The following is a 21,285-nucleotide window of genomic DNA, read 5'->3' on the forward strand; positions in this document are numbered from 1 at the left end:
ATAATACACAGTTGTGTTCTTTTGCTTTATAAATTGTTAAAGCCTAGAAATTTACACTCCTGAAAGATTCCTTCTTTTTCCAGCAGAAACATCAATACTATGGGCCAGATCCCCACTTGTGTAAGTAGGCATAGCTCCACTGACTTCTGCTGAACCAGGCTACTTTACACCAAGTGAGACTATATCTCTAGCTAAAATCTCCCCACCCTCCACCCTGGATCTAATGTAGTTAACAGTAATGATTTTCTGATTTTGTTGATGTATATATGTGCTTGAATTCATGACACAGCACTACCTATCAGGTCCTTCAACCCAATTTCTTATGAGAAAATGGCTTATGCATTATGGATGGATATTAGAAGAGGGTCTGTACTTTCACAATGGCTTAAGTTGTGTGGGTTTGTTTTAGGTGTATTTCTTACGTAACCATATGCTTCCAGTTGTATGTATTCTGCCAAAACTCTGAGTTTCAGATCTAGTATGGGTGTTTTTAGCAAATGTTTTAGATTCCCAGCACCCTTTGTCTGCCTCTTTTGGCTACTTCTACAGAATCTCACCTTGTCTATCCTCATCTTATAGCAGCAACCACACACTGTGTCAGAATTTGAGTTCATCCAATTCCTTTATCTGTCTTATATAAGTATTCTGAAGAATCCTTTTTTTCCCTCATCACTCTCTCAATGAAATGTTGCAAAGTATGTATGCACATTTTATAAGCCAAATGCTGAATTGTTCAGAAACAGGCAAGTACCCTTTTGTAGACTCCTTCAGTCTATTTATTTTTCTTCCATCTCACACTGTGATGTGAACTCTGGTCTTCAGTTCATGCAGCAGGATGAATCCAGTATTTCTAAACAAGTTGGACTAGTCAGAGGATGCAGAGTTCTCTGTAGCATGTTAATGGTCCTTACTTTCAAGTACAAAGGCAGGTTTAAAAAGGAGAAGAAAAATCTATATACAAAGAGGTTTGGTTTGGGCAGTTTCATTATTATTCATGTTGCAAAACTCTCCCTTTAGCCACTGAACTATCAGTGCCAAAATGAGAACAAGACTGCTTTTGCAAACCCAAGTGTTGAGAAATAAACGCTGGGTTTTGCAACATTATTTGAAACTGAAGAAGTCGTTCTAGTCTATGATTCAGTTTGTATACTTTTGTTCTTTCAATTTACATTGATTGTGATAATTTTTAATAGGTATTTTTCAAACAAAACTTTTTTTTACAGTTAAGGTTGAACATGGTTCTGTGGAGTCTAGCTAACACTGAAAAGTAATTACAAAATCCTGCATCTTTTAAAAAACCCAAATCACCAGAATGTTTGAAAAATGACAGTTAAGAGATCTACTCCTATATAATTTTTCATTTCTTAAACTCACTCCACCTGACTTCCCCTATCCACACCCCAGTCCAGCTCCTAAACATGTTTCCCCTGGAATTTGCAAAAACATATGCTTAGTAGGGTTGCCAACTTTCTGAATGCAGAAAACCGAACACCCTAGCCCCGCCCTCCGCTCACTCCATCCCCCCTCCCTCTGTCACTCGCTCTCTCCCACCCTTGCTCACTTGCTGGGGCAGGGGATTGGGATGTGGGAGGGGGGAGCTCTAGGATGGGGCTGGGGATGTTGGGTTTGGGGTGCAGGAGAGGGCTCTGGCTTGGAGGGTGGAGCTGAGGGTTTTGGAGTGTGGGAGGGAGCTCTGGGCTCAGGATTTGGGTGCGGGGGGGGGTGAGGGCTCTGGTTGGAGGGGGCTCTGGCCTGGGACCCAGGAGATTGGGGTGCAGAAAGGGTGCGAGCTCTGGGAGGGAGTCTGAGATGTGGAAGGGGGGAGGGGGCTCTGGGCTGAGATGGGGTTGGGGTGCAGGGGGCAGGCTCCAGGCAGCACATACCTTAGGTGGCTCCCAGGAAGTGGCGACATGTCCCTCTGGCTCCTAGGTGCAGGGGCGGCCAGAAGGCTCTATATACACTACCTCGTCCACAGGCACTGCCCCCACAACTCCCATTGGCCATGGTTCCCGGCCAATGGGAACTGTGGAGCCGGCACCATGGGCAGGGGCAGCGTGCGGAGCCCACCTGGCCACCTCTGTGCCTAGGAGCCGGAGGATATGCCGGCCACTTCCGGGAGCTGCGCAGAGCCAGCTGTTTCTCGACCAGGCATTCCAGTTGAAAACTGGACACTTGGCAACTCTAATAGGCCAAAATAAAAAATGACTAGGTGATAATCAGAAATAGGATCTTGAATCGGAAACCTGTCTGTAAAATGAGTTGGATGTGAGTGAGTGAAGTAGTATTTGGAAGAGGATGGGAAGGGTTCCTTTACTAGTTCCAGACTAATTCACATTTGGGCACTAAAACAGGTGTTTTTTGAGGAAAATAATATTTCTCCAGTGTTAACTATACATTTTTAAGGAAAACCGCGCTGCACTTTTTTTTATATGCAGTTTTTATTTATGACTTTGCTGTTGCTCATTGGAGAAAAGAGGTTTAAGACTCCAACTGAGGAAAGTGCTTAAGCACGTGCATAAGTACCTTGCTGAATCAGGTTGGCATAAAAGACCTGCAGAAAAGGAGCCTTGCTGTGCCCCGATGAGGCCTAGCAAAGGGCTTCGCTCCCGTGGGCTTTAGCAAGTCTGTGGGAGGGAGGGAAAGGGAAGATGATGAAACCTGGGTGGAATATGGAGTAAAAGATGGTGGAAAGGGGAAGCTTTTCTCATGATTAAAATTTAGGAATTTAAAAGCTACAATATGTTACCCATTTTTAAAGTTAAGTGTTTAACAGCCTCTGCCTTTCCTTGTCTTTCTCTATGCCCTCCAGTCTCCTGTCATTTCCCCGCTTTCATCCACTGCCCCAGTCTCCTGCCTGCCTCAAAATCACCCTTCCTCCTCCCCAGACTCCCATTCCATGCCCAGATCATGCATTGAAGATTCCTGCTCTGCCATGTTTCTCCAACAGTTGAGATTGGCATGTGAAACGTCAGGAAGATCAGATGGGGGTGGAGGGACGATAACTTGAGGTGTATTCAAAATGAATCTGCTTATGAGATATTCGCTTCACCCTTAGTTATGGAGTAGTTACCGTCAACAGCTGGATGTGGCAGTTGTGAGGCTAGTGATTCAAAAGCTCTGTTATTCTATGTATAGAACACCAGTCTATCAAAGTATAATAAAACCCAAGGCAGGTTAAATTAATAAAAATATAAAGGAATTTAAAATCAATATCCTGTGTCAAAGGATTTCTGAAACTTAAACATTTTCAAACCTACTTTAAAGAAGACTAATTTCATACTGACTGCTAGGTAAAAAGGAGAGCATACCATGGCTTCTGTCACTGCAAATCTGTTTCCGACAGCTCCATCCCCTTGGCAGTCATTGAAAGACTTAAAAGAATCAGAAGCTATTTTGATACTTTAAACACTTCCTTTTGCAATTATTGATGCTTATTCTGATGTTCAAAAACTACACCTCTACCCCATTTTCTTCACCAAATTAAATCTTCTAATGAGAGAGTAGGTCTAGTCTACCAGGGAATTTTTTTTAAAATTGAAAGTTCAAGTTGAACTCATTTAAATTCTGACAGATCTCTGACTCTTCAGCTGGGCTAATTCTGGTATTTGTTCTTGAAGTCTTTGTCAGTCTCTTGTGGGCTATGTAACTTGATGCTGCTGACTTTTATTAATTTCCTATGTCAAATAAAAGCATTTAGTGCAGCAAACAGGGTGGATTGCCTTTTTGTTTTGGGGAGGCAATTTTTGTTTTTTGGAACGAGGTTTCTGGAGCCCTGAGGCTGATGCTCAAGACAATTTGGCTTGAGAAATAAATCATGGGGTTTGACTGCTGTGACCTCTTGCTCCTCAGGTCCAGGCTTGAGACAAAGTGGGCACTGTTTGAAGAGATGTTAAGGATAAGCTTGCAATTTAAGTGGAAGCTCACAGCAGTTGTGTAGTTTCTTTTGATTCTTTCAGAAAGAAGATATTGTTTTTGCAAAGCCACCCTACCACTCAAGAGGAAGGGGGGAAATCAGATTAGATTTAATGTGCATTTTCTTGCAGTTAAAGTTTTGCTGCTTAATTATCAATTGGGAAATACGTGTCGCGTGTAAGAAATGTGCTTTCTTTTATAAATTAAAAGTACAATATAGGAAAAAGACACTACCTGAATGCGTTGGAGTAGGATATTGTAAAACCCGGTCTGCAAAATCCACAACCAGGAAAGCACTGAACAGAGTTTTCGAAAATGTAAAACAAGGGCCCTATTCTGCAAGCACTAGTGAGAATAACACTTACTGTGAGGCACACGAATGAGTTCAATGGGACTACTCATGCAAGTAAGTCTCGTGTCCATGTAGCTAACTGCATTTTCTTTGCGTTTCTCCCTTTCATTATGCTCTTTTCCAATATCGTGTATTGTAAACAGGCTTTTAAAGACTTCTTTCTCTGGCCACTCTCCAGAAATGTTCAGTGCACTTCCATATGTTGTTTCCTCTGTTTTCTGTTCTTGACTGCTTCAAATGATGGTGGTTTTACTGTTCCATTTGGAGGTCTGTTTTGGGGGGCTAATTACTGTCCCTGAATACATTTTTACTAGTATCAAATGCTAATCTGAGTTTAAGGACTGTGCAATAAATATGGGAAAAGACTGTTAGGTATATTTGTACCTCTCAGACTTTCAGGTGGCATAGTAATCTAGGAATCATAATGGAGAAATGGGTATATAATTAACAGTTTACTAAGCATCATCTCTTCAGCGTCTTTTTTGTGGTGGAGCTCATTATGTATCGGTATTTGATGGGAAGGAAAGGACAGACTTTATGGATAGATTCACTAGCACATCTAGAAAAAGCAAGCTGAATTTCTACAGAGAAACTTAGATATTTTAATTAGGGTTACCATATTTAAAAAATTAAAAAAAGAGGACACTCCACAGGCCCTAGCCCCGCCCCTTTCCCACCCCCGGCCCCGCCCCAACTCCACCCTTTCCCCGCCCCTTCCCCAAAGTCCCCGCCCTAACTCCCCCTCCTCCCTCCCAGCCACGCGAAAAGGGCTGCCCGAGCGCTACCGGCTCTACGGTTTGCCGGGCAGCCTCCAGACCCTGCGCCCCCGGCCGGCGCTTCCCCAGCACAGCTGGAGCCCGGGAGGGGAAGCGCCCAGCCGGGGGCGCAGGGTCTGGAGACTGCCTGGCAAACCATGAAGCCGGTAGCACTCGGACTTCGGGCAGCCCCTATGCCTCCGGACCCTGCGCCCCGGGCCGGGCACTTCTCCTCCCCGGCTCCAGCTGCTCTGCTCCTCCCTAGACTCAGGCTTCGGCTCTGTTTAAGAGCAAACTGCCTGAGCCAGCGCTACCGGCTTCGGGCAGCCCCCGTGCCTCTGGACCCCAGCCGCCGGCTGGGCACTTCTCCTCCCCGGCTCCAGCTGCTCTGCTCCGGCGGCGCAGGGTCCGGAGGCACGGGGGCTGCCCAAAGCCGGTAGCGTTGGCTCGGGCAGCTTGGCTTTTAAACAGAGCCGAAGTCTGAGTCCGGGGAGGAGCAGAGCAGCCACGGGAGAGGAAGTGCCCGGCCGGTATTTTTCCTGGACATGTTCAGCTTTTTGGCAATTCCCCCCGGACTGGGGTTTGATTGCTGAAAAGCCGGACGTGTCCGGGAAAAACCGGACGTATGGTAACCCTACTTTAATGCTTAGGCATTGATCATGCCAACGGTCATACGTGCTTAACTTTGTGCACATGAGTAGTCCTGTCACTGCATAAGCTTTTGCAGGTTTAGGGCCTTATGGTCCCCCTTATGAACCATTATGCTAGGAGAGCTGTTCATAATGTTCAGTTTGGTAGAAAAGTTTGTGCTAGTGCAAAATTTAAAGCTTTTGTATCTGTAAAAACAATATCACAGTCCTGAAGATCAGATAAGGTTTCTTCATAGAAGGAAAACAGGCAAAAGTGACAAGAGGCACGCTGTCATAGCTAACAAGGAAAAGTGCCAATGCAGCAAGTACATGTTCTAAACTTTGTCAGAAGGTACCCGATCTGTGAGTAAAGTAAATATTTAACATCTATAAAGTTGCTTAAACTAAGGTGTTACCAAGTAAATATTGTCCAACTGAAGAATGGAGACACCAAGAATTGTGTATGCAACACCTTTTGCAAAGCCTCAAAGAAGTTAGATGCTGTGTATGCAAGTACAATTCTGAAATACTCAGGGGCTGAGACACAATAAATGGGAGCAGATGCTGACATCCAGAGGAGACTGGGCAGAAGAGGGACCAAAATGATGTACTGTAATTTTTTGTTTTCTGGAATCTTCTTTTGGGATCTATGTTTAATTATAGTAGTGCTCTACTAGTCTGTACTATGGGCTTCATTTGTTAATCCTGGACATATTTCTCAACATTGCAGCATATATTATTATAAATGGATTTTTAAAAATTGTTTTTTTCTGAATTCTGAATAATATTGCATGACTTTAACCATTAATACATCGTGTCACGTTCTCACTAAAAATGACATTTAGTCCCACTTTTTGCTATATAATGAATGAGACTTGCTGGCTAGCTCCAAAACTCTATTAAGAGAGTACAGAAATCCATTAAGAATTTATTTCATTCTGGGAGGCAGTGTGAACAAAAGAGGTGTGCAGTGACCTAAAATGCTTTTGCTGTGTATAATAGGAGCAATGTATGTGTGTCCTGACAGAGCCAAGGGAATGACATATGCTGATAAAATGCAAGAAAAATGGAAAGTTAATGTAAGGAACTATTAATAACTCAGATGAGTATTAAATCTTTTAACAGAATACTGTTGAAGGTTTTTTTTTTTGTTTTTTTTTGTTTTTTTAATACTGTAGCTTTAATGAATCTGTCTCCCAGTCTTGTGCGCAGCCAGGACAATAGGGAGGTCTGTTTAAACAAAAAAAACTACTGGCTTTCAGCCTATTAATTAGAATTAGTGATTTATTTTTAAGTCTACATCTGCAGTGCTTGCTGCATCTGTCAGTATGACTCATGCTTCGGTAGATTTGACTGGGCGGATGGAGTTTAAGTGTCTCGGGGTGAAAAATCTGTGTTAGTACGATAGACCTGTCACTGCACAAATAATGTTGATAGATGCTTGTAGTTCTTATACACAATTCCTTAACCACATAATTGGATAGAAAAAAACTGAAAGGGTTGCTGTTAAGTCTGAGGTGTTTCTCTGTTTAAACTAGTAGGATTCAAGGGAAGCTACTTAAGTCTCTAAACAGATTTTTATGTTAAAAATGATATTTTTATCCATTGTTGAATTTGGCCTAACTGTAGGAAAAATCATTTGTTTTTCTGTTGATCTAGCTAGATCATTCTTCTGTATATCATAATCAGGAGGAAATGGGTATTCAGTATTAACAGATAATAAACATCACAAACCCACCTCAAAAGCTTAGTTACTACCAATTGTCTTATCCAGTTTTGGATTTGAGATTTTTGTTTGGAAAAAGTGGAGGAGTTGGGTGTGAGGTTTTCATTTTAATTAATTCAAAGAGCTGATTTAACGTGCATTGGAGAATACATGGTCTATAACTTCCTCACTGTTACCTTTGCTCATCCTTCTATCTGCCTCTTGTTTTATACAGTAAAAGCTGTTTTATCCGGCACTTCACCAACCAGAAAGCTGTATAAAACGGCATTTCTGATCTTCATTGAAAGTCCAGTTTATAGTCTGGTTGGCGTGGGGCTGGCAGGGGGTTGGGTTGTGGGAGGGGGTGTGGCATGTGGGCTTAGGGAGGGAGTTTGGGTGTGGAGGAGGGGAGGGGAACTTGGGGCACGGGAAAGGGTGCAGGGTGCCAGATCTGTCGCTCATCTCGGGTGGCTCCCCACAAGCGGCGACCTGTCCGGGCTGTTTCTAGGCGGAAGCGCAGCAGGGCATTTAATATTAATGAAATAAATCAAAGTGGTATAGTGCCTAGAGATGTAGCTTAGTGCATACACACAGATGCAGCCTAACAAAGGCAAGTGTAGTCAACATTCAGGGTATGAAGTAAAAACAACTTGCTACTTTGAGATACCAATACTAACTCTTCTTATTTCCCCAGCCCCTTCTATGGAGAAGACTTTTACTGTGAAATTCCTCGGAGTTTTCGTCACCTGTCATTTTACATTTTTGATAGAGATGTTTTCCGAAGGGATTCCATCATAGGTATGTGTTTATAAAATGCTTATTTTCATTATAGTTGTAATCCTTCAGGATTTCCCATGTTCATCAAACTATAAGCAGCTATATGAATTCAGGTCTTAGAATGGGCAGTAATGATAGTGATTGATATACCTTTTTTTCTTTCGTGGTGTGTTTTTTCTCTCCTATATATTACATGCTATATAGGAGTCTAGGAAATAAAAATAAATTGATGGGGAATGCAGATTATTACCGTTTAATCAAAATATACTGTAAGTATTACAGCATTATGTTAAAGTTAGCAGCATCATTTATAATCATGTGATTTTATGTAGGACTTTGGGATGTACCTGGCCTTTTGTGGACCCCTGCTGGAGTCTTACTATACTCCACCCCAGGAAGGAGCAGCAGAGATGGGTCCTCCCAGCTTGCCTAGAGAGGCCTTGTGGAAGCAGCCAATCCGAGCCCAGCAGGCTCAGATAAAAGCAACTGCAGGGCTTTAGCCGGTCAGTTCCTGGCTGGGACTGGAGGGGCAAGAAAGGGTGCTCTTCTCTGGCTAAAGGAGCTCAACTGGCTGGATTTACTAGACCTGGGAGTGAGAGGACCTGTCAAGTTTAACCCTAAGGTAATAGGTGAAGGTAAAGGGAGCAGTAGAGAAGAGGCCCAGGGAATGCAGCAGTATGCAAGGTCCCTAGGTTGGAACCTGGAGTTGTGGGTGACTCTCTGGGTTCCCCCACTGGCCACTAGAAAAGTGGCCTAAGTCCCAAGAAGGGGACAATGCTTCTTTAGAAGCCGGAATGAAGGGTGGGGCCTAGCGATGGGGCTGAAGACCCTGGTGAGGGCAGACAGTTTGTTTGACTTTCTCTGCCCTGGAAGGGGTTCATCCATTTTGACTGTGTGATTTGGCTGGAGGACTGAGCCACTGAAGGCCCACCTAGTGAGGTCAGCAACCTACCGGGGGTGCCAGGAGGAGGAAAAAGATTACAGTACCATACCCACCCTCAAAGAGGCACTCAAGGTGAATGCTGCCATTACAGGCCTTTAATCTCAAAAAAATCCCCAAATACTTTAAAAAGTATCTGCATGTAGCATCACTAAAATACTACCACCTTTGGAGTAGGAGGCAATAGCTAATGGGTCACATAGTATAAGAGTGGTAAGGGAAGGAGAAATTTCACCCAGAACATCAGGGCAAACCCTTACTTGTGCAAAGTCCCATGAGATTTTTTCAAGTGTCCATGTACAGTAGACAAGACTCTACTTGTAGGGTCATGTTTGAAAACTTGACGTGTAGTAAACTCAGTAGCACTTAATTTATCTGCTTCAGGGTTTGTCTGTATGGCCTCTTAGTGCAAAGCAAACTGGAGCATTCTGCACCTGATTTAGTCTGACATGCACTAAGTGGCTGCATGGCCCCTGCTGCCATTCACTAACAGTTCCGTAGAGTTCTTTGATTTTTTTCCTGTTTCAAACAAGTATAGGTCAAAGTGTCCTATGTTACTGTGCGGCAGCAGGGTCCACATGGCAAGTGAGTGTTTGGGAGGTTAGTATGGTTGCCAACCCTCTCGGTATCAGGCTATCTCAGAGATTTTAGGCCGCTAAAAGTCTGGCAGTGCAGAGGGGCTAAGGCAGGCTCCCTACCTGCCCTGGCTCTGCGCCACTCCCGGAAGCGGCCAGCACATCCCTGTGGCACCTGCCAGTGGGCAAGGGTCACCGCACTCTGCCCACACCCCGAACACCGACTCCACAGCTCCCATTGGCTGGGAATTGCAGCCAATGGGAGCTGCAGAGGCAGTGCCTGCAGGCAGGGGCTGTGCATGGAGCCCCCTGCTCCATGCCCCCACCTGCAGGGATATGCCGGCCACTTCTGGGAGCGGCGGGGGGCCAGGGCAGGCAAGGAGCCTGCTTTAGCCTCGCTGTGCCACCGACCAGGAGCTACCTGAGGTAAGTGCTGCCCAGCTGGAGCCCACACCCCTTACGCCCTCCCATGTCCCACCCCCCTGCACCCAAACTCCTTCCCTCACCCCCTCCTGCAGCCCAATCCCTTGCCCCAGCTCAGAGTCTCCCCCCGGAGCCCGCACGCTTTTCCACACTCCAACCCTCTCCCCCAGAACTCAGCTCTTTCCAACACCCAAACTCTCTCCTAGAGCTTGCACCCCGCACCCTCTCCTACACCCCAATCCCCTGTCCCATGCTCAGCACGGAGCCCCCTCCCACACTCCGAACCCCTTGACCCCAGCCCAGAGCTCCTGCAAGGGAACCCCCTGCCCAGCCCGGTGAAAGTGAGTGAGGTGTGGGGGAGAGCGAGCGATGGAGGGAGGGGAGAATGGAGTGAGTGGAGCGGGGCAGCAAGTGTGTTTCGGTTTGTGTGATTAGACAGTTGGCAACCCTGGAGGTTAGTGTGCTGTAGGTTTACAGCCTGGCTGGCTGAGTGCTAACTGCCATCTAGACAATGTTAGAAGGATAACGAGCTTCCTCAAGCCTTCATGATGATGTTGAGGAGTGGGGGAGGAGATTTAAAACCCTTTCAATCAGTCATATAAATGTCAAAATGTATTTGGTTTAGGACAGGTGTTTTTTTTTCCAAAACTTTTTTTATTTGTGGACCCCTACAAAATTTCAAATGGAGGTGCGGACCCCTTTGGAAATCTTAGACATAGTCTTTGGACTCCCCGGGGGTCTGCAGACCACAGGTTGAGAACCACTGTAACGACAACCTTTCACAGATCCCTTGGACACTGTGGGCCCCCCGGTTGAAAACTACTGTTCTAAGAGCACAGACATTTTTCATTATCCTTACAACGTTACTTTTTATTTTTAAGTTTTTTAGATGGTTTGTTTTAATAGTCTTGATTCTTTTTTCAACAGTTTGACAAAAACATACATTATCTTTATTGTAAACAACAATGTTCCAGCTTAGTAAATCTGAAGTTCTCAATGGAGTGAATCTATCTAGCTATCCACACACTTCTTCTCAGTGTAGTTATTTCAGCATGCAGTCACTGAATTCTTTTATTATTTAAAAAAAAAAAAGAAAGACCTCAAAACGGCACAGTTATGATTTGATATTTTACACAGGGTGCATTGATTTAAATCAAAGCAAATTAAATCACTGCGTTTAATCATGATTTAAATCAGCAAGCAGGAAACATGGATTTAAAAAATTGATTTTAACCTTGTTTTGCAGTTGTACTTTCCTAAAGAAAAGGTTGATTCTCATTGATTAGTAACTATTAAAATATGTTCACTTGTATCTAAATAAGCCTTTTCACTAAATTTGGTATTTTTTGCTAGGCAGATACATATCTCTATATATTTATTTAAGCATGTACATAACTTAACATACATTTATTCAGATTCTTAATTTTTACATTTTTTTAATATGTTAATAAATGGTAAATGATGCATTTCTTATTTACTCATGAGTTGTGTTGAGCTCTATTTGGATGGAAATGCAATAAAAATACACAAAACAGCTTTTTTATTATTACATAAAACTAGCTTAAATAGGCTGGGTACACAAGAGAAATAGCTTACAAAAATACATTTTGCATTTAAAACTAACTGAAGTTTTTTAGATAGTTGAATGAGTATGACCTGAACTAATGGTTTCTGGTCCCTCAAGATTTTAGAGCTGGTAGGGATTATCTTTCACAGCTAGTTTATATTCAAGCTTCCCTGCTTTTTCAACTCCCAATCAGTTTCTTAACTTTGAATGAACTAGTCATTGAACAGAATTAGTTGGGTAAACTGAAATGAAGAAAATATTGTTGCTACACCTGCAGAAGAGGCTACTGCTGTCAAAAGCTGGTTTAGCACTTCAACAAACTCTGGTCTAGGTGCTTAGCTAGTGACTTCTACCATTCAGTGGTTTGACTTCTTTGACAACTTTAGCAGAAAACATATACCACTTAAATCGTTTAAATTAAATATTTATTTAATAGATTACATTAAGTTTATGCCTTAACATAGTTGTTATAATTTAAAATTACATTTTAAATAGGTTTATTTTTAAAAAGAAATGTGTGTATATTTTAAATTTAAAAAAAAAATCAATTTTATCCACTGATTTTTACATACAAACAAGCCAGGGATCTGAGTTATTGTGACGGGGGCTGCTCTGCTCACGTGTCCCGCAGCTCCTTTATAGCTCAAAGCCGTATTGTATGTACAGCATGTAGCATTTTTTTTACCACGTATTAATAGAAAGTACTAACTATGAAAGAACATACTTAGGTGAAGGATGTGGAAACTATAGCTTCGAAGTCTGTTCTGTGGGTGTGAAATTTTGACTAAACCTGTATTTAGTTTCTTCTTGGGTACTTTATACTATGCTAATTCTTCTAGGGCCTGATCCAGAGTCCGTTGTGTCTTTAAATCAGGGGTGGGCAAACTATGGCCCGCGGGCCACATTTGGGCCACCAGCCAATTTAATCCGGCCCTCGAGCTCCCGCTGGGGAGTGGGGTCTGGGGCTTGCCCTACTCCCACGCTCCAGCTGCCGAGCGGGGTCAGGGACCACTCTGCTCATGTGTGCCGCAGCTCCAGGAAGCAGCGGCATGTCACACCTCCAACTCCTACGTTTAGGGGCGCCGGGGGCTCTGCGCGCTGCCCCCCGTCCGCAGGCACTGCCCCCCATCCACAGGCGCTACCCCCACAGCTCCCATTGCTTGGGAACTGCAGCCAATGGGAGCTGCAGGGGCGGTGCCTGTGGACAGGGCAGCATGCGGAGCTGCCAGACCGCGCCTCCGCGTAGGAACTGGAGTGGGGACATGGTGCTGCTTCTGGGAGCTGCTTGAAGTAAGCGCCACCTGGAGCCTGCACCCCTGCCCCAGCCCTGATCCCTCTCCCACCCTCCAAACCCCTCCTGCACGTCAAACCCCTCATCCCCAACCCAGAGCCTGCACCCCCATCCAAAGCCTTCACCCCTCCTGCCCCAGCCCGGCGCCACCACCCACACCCTGAACGCCTCATTTCTGCCCCCCCCTGAACCCGCACCCCCCCCCCCCATGCCCCAACCCTGATTCCCCTCCCGCCCTCTGAACCCCTTGGTCCCAGCCTGGAGCAGCCTCCTACACCTCAAACTCTCATCCCCAGCCCCACCCCTTACAACTTGACAGCTAACAAAAACTGCAAAGTCCTGGTTTAGATATGGCAAGATGTAGTTATCTCTGTTTAGGGTGAACACTATGGTACAATTACTACTTGCCTTGGTTATACCAGGATTTTGCAATTTGTGTTAATTATCACATTGTAAAAACACACTTCTCTCCACTGCCCCCAAGCAAACATACCTGTTCTGAAGACGAGTGCAAGAGCACAGAAACATGATGCATTACATGCTGTGATGGTATAAATGTCCAGGTAGGGATAGGAAGGAAAAATGAAAATTTGTTGGTTAGTGTATTGTTCAAAATAAAAGTTCTAGAACTAACTCAACAGTAGAGAAGAAATTAATTATGTCAGTAACCCATCCTGTGCCTGTGGTCAGATATGGAAGGAGGGCCAGGGAGGCTGAGCGCATCGTGAAGTGGATATTTACAGTTATTTGAGTAGTTGCTTCCCAACCAGAGTCCTTAAAGGCAAAGTTAAGCCATGGGTGCTAATATTATAAAGGGTAGTCCTTTAGCAGGCAACAAAAGGGCCCATCTTTTAAAATGACATTTGAAAGGTATAGATGATGATGATTTAGAGAGCACTTTGCGCTACATATAACTATAGTAAAAGATCCTACTTAAAGAGGTTTTTGGAGGCCAGCTTTCAGGATTACATCCCACTGAAAGAGATCACGGATGGAATAGCTATTTTCTTTCTTTATAGACGAATTTGTCTTACCTTTTCTTTTCAGAAAAAAGACAGGGCACTATAGAGCTGGTTTGTTATATTCTGCAACCATGAGACCTTTCTTTTCCCAAAGCTGATGTAGAATTACTCATGTACATCCAATAAGTAGTAAACTTATTGAGAGAGAAATAAAGGGTGTCCTCTTCCATCCAGTGAGACCGATGGGTATATATCAGGCCAACAATGAAAATCACATTTTTGTTAGGTAACTTTGGACACTAAAATATAGTTCAATTATTGCTTACAGAGCTTGTGAACTTGACTGTCTATTTCCTGTCTAATAGGAGAGATTTGACATATTTTTGTTTTGGGGTTTTAGAGAGGGCTAAGTGCGTACATCCCAGAATGCTGAGAGGTGGGGTTTTTTAGGTGGTATGCTGTCAGAGTTCCTTTTGAATAAATAGTATTTGATGGGGCTTTTATTTACTGTAATATTAATTGTCAAGGTGCTAGAGCTTTGAATAGGTGTCTCTTTTTATTCAAATTTGAAATATTTATATTTCTACCTTGGCCTGTTGTGACAGTGAATTCTCCAGCATCAAAGGTAGAAGTGTAACTTACACATTGTATAGCAGAGAGGAAGTCTTGAGCCAGCAAAAACAAAAAGGAAAAAAGTCAGATATTTTCTTCCTATTTATAAGACATCTGTGAACAAAAACAAACCAGAAGGATAAACACTTATGCAGTAGACAAATTTTAGAGCAACAATGCAGTACATTTTTGGCACTGGCGGATGGAAGGGTCATAATGATAAACACATTTGTGGGTTTGCATGTTTCATTATTATGTCTGCATTTTCCTGACGCTAACTTGCTAAGTCATTCAGGATCTTGTTAGCTAAATTGATGATAAAGCTGTGAACAGCTGTGCCTTGGATGTATCTTGCATGCCAGGTGGAATGCAGCATGTAATAAAGACAGAAATGCAAGGCTTGATTGGTCTGAAACATGAAATGTTTCTATTTTTACATATATGTAATGTGTGTGTAAATGCACACAGTTTATTATGAAAATAAACTGGTTATGTCAAACTGTCCTTGGACATTGTGTATCCTTGCTTTGACTTGAGGGATGTTACCCTGGTATAACCTATTGGTTTTTAAAGCATGTTGAAATACTTTGAGTAGGAAACAGGTTTCAGAGTGGTAGCCGTGTTAGTCTGTATCAGCAAAAACAACAAGGAGTCCTTGTGGCACCTTAGAGACTAACAAATTTATTTGGGCATAAGCTTTCATGGGCTAGAATCCACTTCATCGGATGCATGAAGTGAAAAATACAGGAGCAAGTATAAATACATGAAAGGATGGGGGTTGCTTTACCAAGTGTGAGGTCAGTAGGAAAGATACGACTGCAACTTAAACTGATTCTGTTCTCATTAAGGTTTATTTTTTGTGTAAGAGAAACCAGAATAGCTTTTCTTCCCTTTAAAATAAAATAAGCTCTTTTCTCTCCCATTTCCATCATACATACACTCCTCAAAGAATTTGGATGAGAGTGGTAAAGCAAAGAAGAAAGTCAGGATGATTGTAATATATGGAACAATTGTCATCCAACTCTTCAAATAGGAAAAGGATTTGGGGGATTACACTTGGAAAAATCATTGAGACCAGTGCACCTCAGCAGTAATAAGTTAACCAGACAGGGCCGGCTCCAGGCACCAGCTGAGCAAGCAGGTACTTGGGGTAGCCAAGGGGAAGGGGTGGCACGTCGGGCTCTTCGGCGGAGGGTCCCTGTCCCTCTCGGAGGGAAGGACCTGCCACCGAATTGCCACCGAAAAAGAAAGTGGCGCGGTGGAGTTGCCGCCGATCGCGATTTTTTGTTTGTTTGTGTTTTTTTCCACCGCTTGGGGCGGCAAAAACCCAGGAGCCGGCCCTGGAACCAGATATGTCTGGGCACAGTGGCAGAAAGAGAGCAGTATCACTGTCTTAATACTCTGTGTAAGGAAATTCTAAATACACATTCTCCTTTGAGTGCCCTCTGCATATTCCCACTCATGGGATGCTCCAACTGGTGCAGCCTGAAAGGTAGAATTCTAGCTAGCAGTAGTTGTTGAAGCACTCATGCGCCTCCCTCTCCCCTCCCTGCAATGAAAGTGAAGAGATCCAGGGTGAGGATATAAAAGGGGCATGATGCTGCAGCTGCCTCAGTTCCTTCTAACGGGAACCAGGTGAACAGTTTGTGTGAAGCTCAGGAATCCTTCTGGATGCATGATTAGATTTAGATCTTAGTTGGTAAGTATTTAAATGTTGTTAGTTAATATTTTAGTGATTGGTAATATAGTTAGTTACTTGGATGGAACCAAAGAAGAAATCCTTTTTCAAAAGATGTTTCTTGTCCGGTGCATTCCCTGTGTTGGATATGCATGCTAGATGCCAGGCACGTTTAAGTGAAGGACACTTGCCCTCCAAGTGTTCAGTATGCTCTATGTTTACAACGAGAGCAAAGACAGCCAGACAGAATAGGCTTCAAGCAATCCTGTTACAAGAACCACTGTCAACAAAACCATCTGGAATCAGGAAAGGACATGGTTCCAGAAGAGCCCACAGGCCTGCACCAGTGCTGGATGAGACTGCCACTCAATCATTAATGCTGAAAAACCCAGAGTTAAAGATCAGAAAAAGAAACCCTTTGAAGGTGTCAGCCTTCTATGTTTAGAGCCATTCCTTTTAATAAAGACTTGACTGGCAAGACAAGTCTGAGTTTTCAGTCCTCAGTGGTGTTGGCTTCTTTTAGAAGAGCCAATCCTCAGGAGAAAAGCTCTTCTTAACAAAATATGTTTAAAAAGCTGAAAAATGATATCTATCTTCACGGAAAGGTGAGGAAACATTCTTCCTTAGACCTGATACACTCCGATCCAGATGAGCCGATTCCAAAATTTAGGCTTGAGAAACTGATGAAATGAGGGAGTATTGAGGCACCAGAAGCTGGTAATAATGCGGCACCGCAGCAGATAGTCGCACAGGTTCACAGATTGGATCTATCCTCTGTTGGGCCATAGATCAAGAGAGCTATATTGATGGAACAAGAAGAGGTTTTACTACAACAGACTCATATGTTTTTCTCTTGCAAGGAGAGATCATGTAGAGGAGTTCAGAATTTCTCCTCTCCTGCCACCACCTAAAATGCCTTTGAAGTCTCCAGAGAGGAATTTTTCTCCAATTTCCTTTGTTCAGCAAAGGGTATTACTGTCTCCAGTTCTGTCTGAACCAAGAATTACCTCCGATTGGAGGAAGAATATAGATTGCAGAACAGTTCTGCAGAAGGTATATTATGAACAAAGATACCCATATGCTTCAGATCTGTTCGGGCAAAGATTTATTTTTTTATATATTTTTATTTTTTTTAAAAAATAGGATCTGAATACAGGTTTCTGGCCTGACTGGCAAACAACACCTTGGGTTTGATGGCTACACTGGCTTTCTCTGGCACCTTACCTTCTTATTCCCTATGTATGGGAATAGGTTTTCTTTGATTCAGTTCAGACAGGATTACAATTACCGGATCCAAAAGAACCTAGAAGTCCTTCTAAATCTCCTACAGCAGGGTGGGAATTTTTATCAGAAGAGGAGGAATTAATGGAGTTCAGGGAATCAGATCCAGACTCTGGAGGAATGACATCCCCAGAATGTAGGGGACAAGATAGCCTTGTCACCTTAAGATGATGTGGTGCCATTCCATGAGTTAGTGGAGTCTATGGCGAATACAATGGATATTCCCTCATTTACAATTGAGGAATCACCCCATCCCATTTTTGATATACTGGGAGCAGCTACTAGACCAGTGGTCCCCAAAATTTTCAGGGTTGCATACCCCCTTACCTCTGTCTGTGCGCGTCCCGTTCTCCTCCCCTCCCCCCAGAGTCGGAGGTGGGGGAGACGCAGACGGAGTAAGGGGGCTGAGGCTGGGGGTGAGGCTGGGCACAGTGCTACGGGTGGGGGCCGAGGCTGGGGGCAGGGCTAGAGCAGAGTTGGGTGTGGAGTGGGGCTGGGTGGTGCTCCCTCTCCACTCCCTGTGGGGGCTGGCCTAAGCCCCACCAGGCCCCCCTCAAATGTTCCTCTGCACCCATATAGGGGGGTGCACCCCAGTTAGGGGACATCTGTACTAGACCAAAGTTACACTTCCCTTATTGGAAGGGCTCTGCCCACCAGCAGAGACAATCTGGAACAATCCTTCATCTTCTCAGCCTGTGTCAAAGAAGGCTGATAGGTTGTCCCACTTACCTTAGGACAGTTTGGCCATGTTCCATACCCACCTGGCTCCCAATTCATTGGTTGTAGAAGTGGCTTTGCAAAGATCTAACAGTGCTCCACTACAATCCACTGCATCTGGTGAAGGGAAAAAACTAGATGTCATTGGCAGGAAAAGTTGTTGTTCTACCACTTTAGTCATGCATATTTCAAATTGAGTCTGTCATGGCAAGGTACCAGTACCCTCTGTGGGGGGAGGGGGGGGAAATGTTATTTGTCAATACTTTACATGAAGATCTTAAGAGATTAGCAAATGCTCTACTCAAGGAAGGCTAGAACATTGCTAAATGCAAATGGAGAGCACCATTTGACTCTTCAGATGCTTTGGCTAGAGCAGTAGCTTCAGCCACCATTTTAAGAAGGCATGCATGGCTCAAATCAGTAGGCCTGCCTCATGAGATGAAAATTAGGATTGAAGACCTCCCTTTTGAAAGGGTCTATTTAGTGTACAAATAGACAAAACACTAGAAAAGATGAAAAATGTGATATCTACAACTAGATCTATGGGCTTCTTTACAATGAATAAGATCATCTCTAGCTTCAAATTTTAGATATCAAAGACAATATATGTCTTCTAGGTCGATTCCTCACTGATAACGGAGGAGGAATTATTATCCTCAGCCTCAGTATCATGCCTTTCAACATCAACAGCACAGGAAGAAGTCTTAAGTCTCATAATAAGGGGAAAAAGCAACAGAGGGTCCTGTGGCACCTTTGAGACTAACAGAAGTACTGGGAGCATAAGCTTTCGTGGGTAAGAACCTCACTTCTTCAGGTGGCATCTGAAGAAGTGAGGTTCTTACCCACGAAAGCTTATGCTCCCAGTACTTCTGTTAGTCTCAAAGGTGCCACAGGACCCTCAGTCTGAATCCGTAAAAAGCAACAAACAGGGCTACCCCTCTGATAATAAGGGGAAGAATTCCACAACTTCTTCATTTGTGATTCCTACAAGGTCTCCGATGTGTGAGATAAGGCTTTAGAGTTGCAAACCAGCCCAGTTGGACGTTGTTTACACTCAGTTTGGGAATCACTTGTCTGAATTTTACCACAAATGGGAATTAATAACATCAGATAGATGGATCCTGGAAGTTATTGCATGCAGGTACGCTATTCAGTTCAAGATGTTCCTCTGATGGGATCCCTGGGGGTGCAGCCTGGGACTGTGAGACCACTGTGCCCCCTTATCTCTCCAGCCTAGGCTGTCTCTCACAATGCTTTGCTAGTGACAAGCAGCAAACCCCTCCAGGTGCTGTTATCATTCAGCACAACAGCATGTAGAGCCCCACATCCAGCTAGATTGCACGAATGCTCCCAGAGCCACTCATGAATCACACAAAGAAAGGCACCAGCCGAATCCCCCCAGCTCCCAGCCTTGTACCTCAGGAATATACTGTCTTGCACTGCTCAAGACCCTTTCTTGAGCAATGCAAGTTTATTAATTGGTTCACCACTTCATCAATGGAAAGTGGATATACACCAGCCTTTGTAAACCTGAGCAGATTTGCCAAACACTTCAGGAAAATTTACTGGTAAAGATAAACAGTAAAAGAAGTTTACTGATTACAAAAGATAAATTATAGGTGATAGGCAAAAAGTCAGAGTGGTTACCAAAAGAAAATATAAGCACACAGTCTAAACCTTAACCCTTATCACACTAGACAGTATTTAGATCAAGCAGTGTTCTCACCCCACTGGATCTTACAGTCCTTAATATACAGGTTTGTCTCATAAACCTGGTCCAGTCTCCTCTGTTGGAGTCTTCTGAATGTTCTTGTTGCTTGCAGCATAGGTGGGGGCAGGAGGAGAAAAGGCAAAGCATGGGGCCACTTTGTTCTATTTTATACTCTTAATTCATGTGCTTGGAGAACACAAGTTCAGGCATGTCTGGTGGGCATTGCTGAGTCACCAGGGAAGGTTGAGCAATTCCCCTGGTGTGGCCTTGTACAAGTGAGTCGTTGAATTGTAACTCCTTTGCAGGACAATGGCTGTTGATGGTTGTTTGACACCCGCCTGGGCATTGGTGATCTCCCGGTTCCTCGTTTCAGGGGATCTAATATCTGGGTGACTCCCCAACTCTCAGCATATTTTAGTGACAACCATACAACAAATTCTCATAACTTCATATGCATTAATGATATACAATTTAGATAGAACAGTGGATTTCAACAGATCATAATCTTTCCCATGATACCTCACATAGCATGCTTTTATATGAAATAGCACAATTATATATAGTGCGACAAAGTTCCTCTATCTTGGTGGGTCCTGCGCTTATTGGCGGATTTTCTTGCCTCAGAGATTCACCATGTGGGTTGGGAAACAGCCCAGAGACCTTCCCCTCTGGAAGAACCCACAGTCCAGGTCAATTGGGAGGTTTGGGGGGAACCCAGGCCTGCCCTCTACTCCGGGTTCCAGCCCAGGGCCCTGTGGACTGCAGCTGTCTATAGTGCCTCCTATAACAACTGCATGACAGCTACAACTCCCTGGGCTACTTCCTCATGGCCTCCTCCAAACACCTTCCTTATTCTCACCACAGGACCTTCCTCCTGGTGTCTGATAACGCTTGTGCTCCTCAGTCCTCCAGCAGCACCCCCCTCTCACTCTCAGCTCCTTGTGCCTCTTGCTCCCAGCTCCTCACACTCACACCACAAACTGAAGTGAGCTCCTTTTTAAAGCCCAGGTGCCCTGATTAGTCTGCCTTAATTGATTCTAGCAGTTTCTTCTTAATTGGCTCCATGTGTCCTAATTAGCCTGCCTGCCTTAACTGGTTCTAGCAGGTTCCTGATTACTCTAGTGCAGCCCCTGCTCTGGTCACTCAGGGAACAGAAAACTACTCATCCAGTGACCAGTATATTTGCCCTCTACCAGACTCCTGTACCCCACTGGTCTGGGTCTGTCACATATCCCTCCCCCCTGTTCAACGCCAAGGGGTTGGGCAGCTTGGGATGCCAGACAGTGCACACGTGACAAGCCATCGGCGTTGCCATGACGGCTCCCTGCTCTGTGTTGCACACGGAACTGGAAAGGTTGGAGGGATAAGAACCATCTGGTCACCTTTGTGTTCTTCTCC

The 21,285-nt window shown here is 44.1% G+C and overlaps 1 protein-coding gene across 2 annotated transcripts in view; it reads left to right on the plus strand.

The window, feature by feature from the left end:
- The window catches only part of RASA3 (RAS p21 protein activator 3), a 284,524-nt gene that overhangs the window by 145,442 nt on the left and 117,797 nt on the right, over nucleotides 1-21,285 (plus strand). For both annotated transcript variants that reach the window (XM_054010897.1, XM_054010887.1), the window contains exon 3: nucleotides 8,048-8,151. In XM_054010897.1, coding sequence (XP_053866872.1) covers nucleotides 8,048-8,151 — 104 coding nt within the window. The remainder of the gene's footprint in view (nucleotides 1-8,047; nucleotides 8,152-21,285) is intronic.

Source organism: Malaclemys terrapin, chromosome 1, assembly GCF_027887155.1.
Source record: "Malaclemys terrapin pileata isolate rMalTer1 chromosome 1, rMalTer1.hap1, whole genome shotgun sequence".
NCBI lineage: Eukaryota > Metazoa > Chordata > Testudines > Emydidae > Malaclemys > Malaclemys terrapin.